General features: G+C 35.9%; 1 protein-coding gene across 7 annotated transcripts in view; it reads left to right on the forward strand.

The window, feature by feature from the left end:
- The window catches only part of LOC106066002 (synapsin-like), a 102,782-nt gene extending 93,520 nt beyond the window's left edge, over nucleotides 1–9,262 (forward strand). For all 7 annotated transcript variants that reach the window (XM_056026510.1, XM_056026512.1, XM_056026511.1 and 4 more), the window contains 3 exons: nucleotides 33–151; nucleotides 2,747–2,854; nucleotides 4,537–9,262. In XM_056026510.1, coding sequence (XP_055882485.1) covers nucleotides 33–151; nucleotides 2,747–2,854; nucleotides 4,537–4,732 — 423 coding nt within the window. In that variant the 3' untranslated portion in view covers nucleotides 4,733–9,262. The remainder of the gene's footprint in view (nucleotides 1–32; nucleotides 152–2,746; nucleotides 2,855–4,536) is intronic.
- The last annotated feature ends 1,797 nt before the right edge of the window (nucleotides 9,263–11,059 follow it).

The following is an 11,059-nucleotide window of genomic DNA, read 5'->3' on the forward strand; positions in this document are numbered from 1 at the left end:
GATTTTGACAACAATGACATTTGTCTCATTAGGTGAACGGCTCGTCCATGACCTTGCTAGGAGAAGCTCAAGAAGAAGACAGACGCCTGATTGCAGAGCTGGTGCTAGCCAAAATGCAGACGATGTGCAAGCCAGTTTCTATGTCCTTAAGGTGAGAACTTGAAGTCTCTAAATACATTTGTTTTGTAGACAGGATAGTTAGTTCCAGTTTTGTCTCTAGGCTCATTTGTTTTGTACTGTGTAGACAGTCTTTAGGACTAGACTAGACTAGCAATTAGCAGTAATGACCTGCTTCGAAGAGTAAACTAGCAGACCTATTAGCTAAGATCGGTTGCATATTTCAGTTGAATTCATCTACTCAATGAGCCTTGAAGAAAAGTGAAAAGCACTGGATTTTTTACAAAGCTTATATCAACTCATTCTGTCAGTCTGTCTGGTAAAAAGTTTGCACACCCATTGGTAAATAATTATTTTGTTTTATATCTCAAACAAGGGACAGAAATTTTAATTGACTGAGGTGTTGGTATAAGCTGAATTAATCCCCTTTAATCACCGCATTAAAGTAAGTTTGAAATAATAGACAACTATAAATTCTTCTATTTTCATCCACACCTCACTAGCAGAGTGGTTAGAATCCGGCCTTAGGAGGCTTGAGTAATTCAGGCCGTTCCCCCTTTTTCAAATAAATGCTTTTAAAAAATGATTTTGGTAAAGAAGCCTACTCTAACGCAGGAATCCAATGGACTCTCACACAAAAGCTGGAAGATCTGGAATTCGCTGATGACATAGCCCTATTATCACATAGACTACAGGATATGCAAGAAAAGGTCACAGCTCTAAGCGAAGTAGGAAAAAGAGTAGGCCTCAAAATAAACCACCAAAAAACAAAAGTACTTAAAGTAAACAATAAACAAATTGGAGACATAGTACTGGATTTTATATACATTGGGAGTGTAGTCAGTATATCAGGTGGAACAGATGAAGACATTAAACGCCGTATAAATCTAGCGCGTCAGACATTTACACAGTTAAAACCAACCTGGAAATCTCCTCACATCTCAAACAAGACTAAACTAAGAATCTTTAACTCTAATGTCAAGGCTGTCCTACTGTATGGTTCTGAAACATGGAGAACAACTGAAGCCACAACAAAAAAAATACAGACCTTCATCAACAGATGCCTGAGAAATATCCTAAAAATACACTGGTATGACAAAGTAGAAAACACCAAACTGTGGGTGATGAGTGGACAGAAAAATATAGAAGTGCACACCCTTAGAAAAGATACCAGCAACAGAGCTAGGCAGGCCTTAGAGTGGAACCCCCAGGGAACAAGACGCAGAGGAAGACCAAAAAGAACATGGCGAAGAAGTGTACTTGAAGAAGCCGAGAGGACCGGGAAGAGCTGGGAAACCATCAAAAAACTAGCAAGAGACCCTGGAGAGTGGCGTGTTTTTGTCGAGGCCCTAAGTTCCATGAGGAACTCAAAGGATTGATGATGATGATGATGATGGTAAAATTAACCCAGATATCCTTTTCTCCCCCCCCCCTTTATTTTCCCAACAGGTCCAGATAATAGATAATATCATTTATTGCATTGAGAAAGCTAAAAGCATGAAATAGCGCTAAACATAAAACAATTGTTATAATTTTTTTTAATCACCCAGATTTATTGTTGTTGGTCTAGACTCTAGATTGATACAATTACACTTCAAATAAACTTTGTTTAAAAAAAGAATTTTTTAATAACCCCACTTACTTGTATTGCTTTCTAGTATATAACAGTTAGTTCGAAGTGCTGACTTTTTAATGTAATAATTAGAAAAAATCTATATATATATATTCTCTTCATGGCTCAACCATCCTGACACCACCAAGAAGTCATAGAAAGATCACTCTTTTATTTCTGCAAGTCGGAGTTACCTCAAGTAACTTTAGCGGAAAAAAAGAGAGAGAGGGGGGGGGGGAGAGAACAAGTAGTATTCACCCGTCACTAAATAGCAGGGCCGGACTTAACCATTGTGAGGCTCTATGGGTAGGGATACGAATAATAAGTGAAAATTAAGAGTTTGTATTAGAAAATAAATTCGTCTTTGCATTTTATTCATTCTTTACTAGTACAGAATTACTTTACGAGCCTTGCGTATAGCGAAGTCATACAGTATATCATAATAATTCCATTTCCTACATAGACCACGCTCAATAGCAAGAATTACCAAATGTTTCAATCTATCTTTGAGAATTGTTGACTTCAAGTAATTCTTCATTAGTTTGAGGCGCGAGAAGCTTCTTTCACCAGATTACACAATTATGCATAATGCCGTTTTTACTTATCGTGCTTAGGATTGGCGTTTTCCATATTGAATGACACCCCAAAATGACAATTTTGTCTATATTTCAGATTTTCATGAGATTTTAATAATTTCCGGAGATTTCCAAGACTTTTTCGTATATGTTGCCATTTCAGGAGATTTCCAGGAGCACCTGGTAAATCAGGAGGCCGCGGAAAATCTGTTATAAGTTATAAAATGGTTTAATTTAATAATTTACGCCTAGGATTAGCGTGGGGCCTATGACAGTGCGGGGCCCACTGCGGTTGCATAAGTTGCAGTGCCCTAAGGCCGGCCCTGTAAAAAGCGGCGTATTCTAAGCCGTGGGTCGACTAGTAGTTTATATTTTTAGGATTGTTTGCACTTTTAGTTGTTCTTAACAAAACCATCACTATATCTGTAAACAATATTTTCAGTAAAGCTACTAGCAGTCACGCCATTATGCATCAGATGAACGGTAGTCCACAAAATCAGGCATCATCAAGTCCATCTGTTAAACCTCCACAGAATCGGCCTGCTGATGGGTAAGTAAATAAGGAATTTAAAAAGATTAAACACGTTTATAATTGTATAGATCAGTTACTGGAAACTGTGTATGTCTGAAACTTGAGCGCTGATGGATCCATAACACTGACTCAAGTTGCTATATAGTTTGAAAATAGTGACTTTGCCATGGCAACATTCAAAGACAGATATACATTAAATGTCAAATTTCTTGAAAACTCGTTGAAGACGTTTTTGAGAACCCAAGTTACTGAATACGAGAAAGATGTTACAACGACAAAGCCTGTTGCAGTTTTACATGCCTCGAATCACCAAATGTGTCTCTGACAATTCAGAAGCTACCGTCGCAAACTTTATTTATTAGACCTTCTCTTCCTACCAGGAGAGGCGTTGTGGTCGTGTGGACATCAGGAGAATGAATTTCTGAAGCTCAGAATGCAAAAAATAAAATAAAATATATAAAAAAACCGCTTAGCCCTTGAAACCTTTGGGAGAGCATATGACACTCTTCCAGCGAAAGTTAATTTTTTGTTAGAGGGAAGGGGGGTCTTATCTAGTTAAAGTTTCAGAAAAATAAAATACTGAAAGTCTATAAATAGCTCGCTTTTTATTTATATATCCAGTGCCCATTAGAGAGGAGATTTTTTGAAAGCCTTTTTTAGCACTGCAGACTCCAATGTTTAAGTTCTTTGCTTTTTTGTTCTAAGTAACATCAATGTGGACTTAAAAATGTGGACCATTTAGAAATCCTTCAAAATGCCATTAGGCCTAGAGGGTTTTAATAGCGAAGTTCTGAATTAAATAGACGTTTTATTCAAAATAGAGGAGGCATAACACTAGTGGGAAGGAATGGTGATATTCTAAAGTGTATCAGAGGGAGAGAGAGAGAGAAATAAGATAGATAGATAGATAGATAGATAGATAGATAGATAGATAGATAGATAGATATAGATAGATAGATAGATAGATAGATAGATAGATAGATAGATAGATAGATAGATAGATAGATAGATAGATATAGATAGATATAGATAGATAGATAGATAGATAGATAGATAGATAGATAGATAGATAGATAGATAGATAGATAGATAGATAGATAGATAGATAGATAGATAGATAGATAGATAGATAGATAGATAAATAAATATATATATATATATAGAGAGAGAGAGTGTGTGTGTTTTTTGTGACAACTTAGTGTTCCAGTGTCCAATTGCCTCACTTGGGAGCGGATCCTTCTGGTGCAGATTCTGTAGGCTGATCGAGCCTGTTAGCGTGAGTCCAAGTGCTAGGCGCTTTGCGTGCTTGCTTTTTTTTTTGTGGCCGCCTAGGTGGTTTGATGAATATTTACAACTTAGCCAGTGGTCAGTCCAACAGTCCGCTCCGCATACAACTTTTTTGACTTTGACATCCTGTCTGTCACACTGACAATGATGAAGTCTTTTGATGCCAGTGCTTGGATCTAGGATGCATCTACGTTGTCTTTTTTCTATGTGGTAACTGGAAGAGTGTATTTGTTACAGTCAGCTTAATAGCAATGCGCCATGGTTGTTGTAGTGACCAATGACATTATTTTTAAAGGAGGGTGGTAGCTTTGTTCAGTACATGAGTCAAATGAAACTTATAAAGCGAAAAAAATTTTTTTTCTTTTCTGTCAATGTTTTCATTTCACACAATTTTTATGGTGATTATATTTCAGGTTATTACAACAGTCACCGAATCAATCACGTGGTCCTCCTGGTCATCAACCATCTCACATGAGCAATCCACCACCTCAGCCATTTCCAGCTCCCAATGCTGCACCTCCAGGACTTGCTCGAATGGGGAGCAGAGATGAGGAAGACACCATGAAAAATTTGAGGAAAACGTTTGCTGGAATTTTCGGCGACATGTAGTCAATATCTTCATTTCATACTTTGATACTGCACGCAGGATAGAATCGCAAAATGTGTTCATGGTGGCCGAATATGTTGTCTGGATTTTTTTAAAAATCGAGTAAAACATTACCATCAATTGATAATCAACCATAAGTTTTAGAGGCAGACATTAGGCAGTTGGGTGGCTGTTTGAAATATTTGACCACAGACATTTTTTCAACGAAAATGTAATATGAGAGATTGGTGATACTTGAAAATCAAAGGAAATGCAATATCCAAATACATTGCTCAAATTTTTCCAACGAGAGAACACTAGAGAGTAATAACTTGTATAATTGTATAATTAGATCAAATCGTATTTTATGAGTAAGCGTGCAGTTATAGTTAGGCCATGAACTTTTTACTTGGTATACATATTTAGTGTTTCTAGTGTTGTAGCTCAGTGCGCTGAATGTCTCTTAGAAATGTCGCAGTAGTCAAGTTTTAAAATAGACTCTTTCATTGCTCAATTTTTTTAAAAATCCTCTCGTACATTCTTTAAGCTGTTTTAAACTGGTCTTGTTAAAAACAAAATAATTAAGAAACATTTGTTTAATTGATTTCTATTTCACTGGGAACAATTAAATTCTATGCATTACATGGTCCCATTGGGACCTTTAGCACATTTTGCACAGCGCAGCGACAAGTCGTTCATCAAAACTAAACACTGGACGTCCTGAAGTTTCCATTGCTACACATTGAGTCTATGCAAGTAGATTTGGGGGGGGGGGGAGCTGGACTACAAAGAAAACTGACAGTTAATTCTAAAAATGTTGTAATAGTTTGTCATGATTCTAGAATTGAAAACTAGTGTAGTGACTGCTTGAACTGGCTTACAAATCAGTCAGCATCAAACAGGCGAGTTTCATTTAAAAACAAAGAGCATGCTAGTTATTTATTACCGAACTGCTCAGGAGAATAAGTTTTATTTTGTAAGTCCTTGATGCACATATTTCCTCAGCCTTTAGTCTTTACCTATTCTAGATATCTCGATCAGTTTCGGGTTTATTGAATCTCCAATTGTACGTTTGCTGAAAATTGAATATATCTACACTCCATAGTTACTCAACTAAATACAATGCATAGTATACCTTCTATCAGTGAGACTGACTAATTGTTGCATCTATAGACATTTTGTTTTCTCAACACAAGTGACTGCACTACAACCCACTTGATTATTCTAGATGAGTCAATAGTTGATTGCTATGGTATCCAAACCTTTGGTTTAGTGAATGTGCCCAACCTTTGTTCGAGGAAGGTAATAAGGATATAAGAAACTTGATCATAGCTTGCGATCAGCACAACATGCTATTGAATGTCTACATTATAATTGTATTTATTCTGTTTGTATATAGTCTAGTTTATTTGAACATTGATGTTCTTTCTTTGTGATTTCATTACTAATAGATCTAGCTAGTTGATACAATTCTATCTCAAACATTTTGTGACCAGTTCCTGTAACCGATGTACAAGCATTGATTATACATGCTTAGTAAAAAACTCAATATGTGTAATATTTGCTTGAAATCTAGATTCATAAAAAAAGTTCTTCGAATATAGAGCTACTAAGCATATAAAAAGATGTAAACAAAAAGCGTACTTCACTTAAAAGGGATAGTTCTACGCAACATGTAGAATGTGACTACTGTCCCCTGAACAGCCTATATTATTATAGTTCAATATTGGATGCTCTATGACTGAGTTACTGTCATTATTGTGTGAAGGTATATCTGCGACAGTTTAGTATGTATGTATGTATGCAAAAGAGAGAGGGAGAGAGAGAGAGAGAGAGAGAGAAGGAATGTATATAATAAATAATCAAAGCCTCACATTTCTGCTGCATCGACGCAGTTACAAAACGCTTATAGACAATATGACAAAATGTTGACCTCTGTATACAAACTAGAAAGAAAACCCCAGAAAGAATATTGTCTGAGTTAAACCCAAGACTTACTCAGAGATTTGGGACAGCTAGTTTTTGTAGGACATCTAATGAAAAGCTGAAGAGTGAGTAGGCATAATGACTACTCAGCATGCAGCGACCATGGTGCTTCTAGATCTAAATTCTGGGTAAAACAAAAAGTAACGATCACAGTTCCAGAGTATGAACATCTTTGACTTTTACGTCTGCTAAAAAAAACATTTTTTGTTTCTAGATTTTAGTTATGTCTCACAGTTCTACCACCTATGTAGTTAGTGATTTGAAACAAAAGGCAAGTACAAAAAAATTAAAAATTACTTTTTAAAAAACAAAGCTTATAATAAGTGTAATAAGTGTAATAAGTGTGAGTTCATAGAAACGTTATAACAAGGGTAAATAACCCTAAATCTAACGAATGTATGAAATACATACACTGGAGTATAGTTCCACTATTGTTAAAACCAACAAACAAAAGAGAAAGAAAAGAGGAAACGTATTTCATTCCTTAGGTCAAACCTAGCTAGGGAAGAAATACAACATCGTGGTGTGGAAAGGAATGCTAGTTGTAAGTGTGTGTTGATGGTGTGGAAAGGAATGCTAGTTGTAAGTGTGTGTTGATGGTGTGGAAAGGAATGCTAGTTGTAAGTGTGTGTTGATGGTGTGGAAAGGAATGCTAGTTGTGTGTGTTGATGGCGTGGAAAGGAATGCTAGTTGTAAGTGTGTGTTGATGGTGTGGAAAGGAATGCTAGTTGTAAGTGTGTGTTGATGGTGTGGAAAGGAATGCTAGTTGTGTGTGTTGATGGTGTGGAAAGGAATGCTAGTTGTAAGTGTGTGTTGATGGTGTGGAAAGGAATGCTAGTTGTAATTATGTGTTGATGGTGTGGAAAGGAATGCTAGTTGTAAGTGTGTGTTGATGGTGTGGAAAGGAATGCTAGTTGTGTGTGTTGATGGCGTGGAAAGGAATGCTAGTTGTAAGTGTGTGTTGATGGTGTGGAAAGGAATGCTAGTTGTAAGTGTGTGTTGATGGTGTGGAAAGGAATGCTAGTTGTAAGTGTGTATTGATGGTGTGGAAAGGAATGCTAGTTGTGTGTGTTGATGGCGTGGAAAGTAATGCTAGTTGTAAGTGTGTGTTGATGTTGTGGAAAGGAATGCTAGTTGTAAGTGTGTGTTGATGGTGTGGAAAGGAATGCTAGTTGTGTGTGTTGATGGTGTGGAAAGGAATGCTAGTTGTAAGTGTGTGTTGATGGTTTGGAAAGGAATGCTAGTTGTAAGTGTGTGTTGATGGTGTGGAAAGGAATGCTAGTTGTGTGTGTTGCTGGTGTGGAAAGGAATGCTAGTTGTAAGTGTGTGTTGATGGCGTGGAAAGGAATGCTAGTTGTAAGTGTGTGTTGATGGTGTGGAAAGGAATGCTAGTTGTGTGTGTTGATGGTGTGGAAAGGAATGCTAGTTGTAAGTGTGTGTTGATGGCGTGGAAAGGAATGTTAGTTGTGTGTGTTGATGGCGTGGAAAGGAATGCTAGTTGTATGAGTATGAAGAGTATGTGTGTTGTTGTTGTTGTTTCTGACGCAGTTCGCATCTCGTGCCAAATTCTGTGCTAGTCAAATGTGTAGTAACCACACTAAGTGTGTTACTGACTTCATCTTTGGATTGATAGAGACATAAACGAGTTTGGGAGAGAGAGGGGGGAGAGGGATGTAGATCTATGTAGATAATATCTGTAACTAATTGATTCGATATGAGAAAAAAGAAATAAAATGACTGTTTAAGGCATTTTTAACAAAGACAACTATTGAAGAACATTTGACTGGTTTAGTGCTGCATCCAGATTTCATTGACACACAGAATAGGAGACCCTAGGACATGTAGCTTATTAGTGTGTATACTAGCACTTAGAAACAGGCAAAAATCAATACTTTTACCATAATTTATTTATACTTAGAAATACAATTGAAACATAACAAAATCATTCCATTGTGGGAATGAACACAAAAGGTTTATAATTTCCTATATGTAGGTTCTTCCGTTTTCTAGAAATAAAAAGCATTCCAGTGAAAAATAAAGGTGACCACGGCCGTTGTCTGATGACCCAGGTATTCCTGTCCGATGACACAGGTATTCCTGTTCGATGACCCAGGTATTGCTGTTGCCCAACTTGAGTAAATGGGAGAATAGAATGATACAAGAGCTAGTTTGTTTGCGTGCTATCTAGATGTTGTTTTAGCTTTTGAAAAAGACCTATCTCTTGGTACAGTAGGCCTGCTGATAGTAAGTGTACTTGCTGTTCTGTAGACATCATTAGATCTTCATATTTTACTTCTTGATATACTAATTTCCGAGAATCTCTTTTTCATCTATACATAAATTGTATTGAATTGAAATGTACTGAGCAGTATATTTATTTGAAATAGAGACTGGTCCCAGGGGAATTATCGCCTTTAAATTATACTTGATGCTTCAAATATCTTAGTTTTGATATGGTCTTTTTTCCCTAGCAAATGTAGGCTATTAATAATTGTTGATTTAGATACTTAGTTCTTATCTACAATGTTTGGTTAATTTACTTGCAATAAACTTGGATATAAATTTCATTCACTAGCCTTTTTTGTCTTTTAGTTAGTTAGTAGTTAGTCTGTTATTTTCCTTATGTCATAAGGGAAAAGCAGTTTTCTCTTGAACAGATATTGATGTAAACAAGCTCGATGAAGAAATACTTTTAAAAAAAATAGAAGGTTGAAGAAAGGCTAATAATTATGTTACCATCCACGAGACTATAGAAGAAAATAAAAGTTGAACGACATAGATTCGAACACAAGGGCTCTAGCCTCATAAAGTCCATATATTGACCACTGTACCATAGAAATGGTTTTGAAAATAGAAGGTTTTATAGTTATCTATTGTTAGTTTCCAACTTTAAAAATAAAGTATAAAGTATTCAACTTATACCACCAGATCAGTCAAAAATAATTAATTATCCATAGTTAATTAACTAATTGGTTAATTTTTAGCGGCCCCTCGAATGGGAAAAGCTGCTATTGCTTTTGTGTGGTCTGTCAGCCCGTCCCTCCGTCCCGTTTAGATCTCAAAACCAAAAAAAAAAAAGAAAATGAAAATTAGACATTATGATATTTTAGACCTTTCAAAGTTCTTATGCAACGACTACTTTTCTCTATGCAAGCAGATTTTTCATAAAAATTACACCACATTTAAATGAAAAACTTCAGGGGATGTAGGTTTTGTTTTAAAGTCACAGACTTCTTCATTAATAACTCAAGCTTCATTCATAGATTCGCGCATTGGTAAAAAAAAAAATTGCGTTTAAGATCACAATGGAAAAAGTATCAATGGCTCAATATCAAATATTTTTTTCCATTTATTAACTAATTGAATGAAATATATAAACGTATTAATAATTTCAACAAAATGTACATCTATAAATTACTAGCAGTAAACAGCGGCTACGCCCGTTAGTTTGTTCACAGACTTTATATTGTTTATTATAGCTCTCTCTCTTTCCATCCTCTCTCTCTCACTCTCTTTCCTTAGTCCTTCGTATACACTATGATTTTTCTTCGGCTTCTCAATCACTCTAATACTATAGTTCGACCTTTGGTTACTTTTACTTTTTTTTCAACCTTTAATCTTAAAGCTAGCAATGGACGGTATAAGACACTGCATACATTTCTTCATATCATCAGTTTCAGACCTGGAGGATTATCTACATTTTCCGAAGGCTTCAATTGAATGCCACTTTCCCGTTTCCCTTTCTACATTTATTTTGGTATTTTGTTTTCTAATTAAATAGAAATATCAATTTGGTTTTATTCATTGTAATTGTTTATCTGAAGTAATCTGAACCCATTTAAATGTGGCGAAATAGATCTAAATTTATCTTTTTAACGTTACTTGTACAAAAGAATGGAAATGCTTCTATAGAGTACCCTTGTTAGGAACAAAATGTGATCTTTTAATGTTACCTAGTAGCGGGTATAACTAAAGTAGTCTATGAGATGTATCGTTAATAGCTTTCAAGTTCAAAATATGTCAAATCTGGTAATAATGAGCGCCTATGAGGTAAAAGGAATTTGTGTTCGAAATTTCATGCGGATCCGTACGACAGTTTAAGAGATTTCTTGATCAATGAATCAGCCCGTGAGTCAGTGGTATTTAGCGTTTGATGTCAAATTTCTGCATTTCTGGTCGTGGTCATTTCTGGTATCGTGCCATTTAACAGTTGTGTCTGAATATAATGGGACAGTTGAACAAATGAAAAGTTGAAGTGAACAGATCTTTAATTTTTGTGGAACATGATAACCAGCCGACGGAAATGAAATGATTCTACGACGAATCCGTGAATACTTTTTATTATAAACTAACTCTGTCTGAGT

The sequence above is a fragment of the Biomphalaria glabrata genome, chromosome 4, assembly GCF_947242115.1.
Source record: "Biomphalaria glabrata chromosome 4, xgBioGlab47.1, whole genome shotgun sequence".
NCBI lineage: Eukaryota > Metazoa > Mollusca > Gastropoda > Planorbidae > Biomphalaria > Biomphalaria glabrata.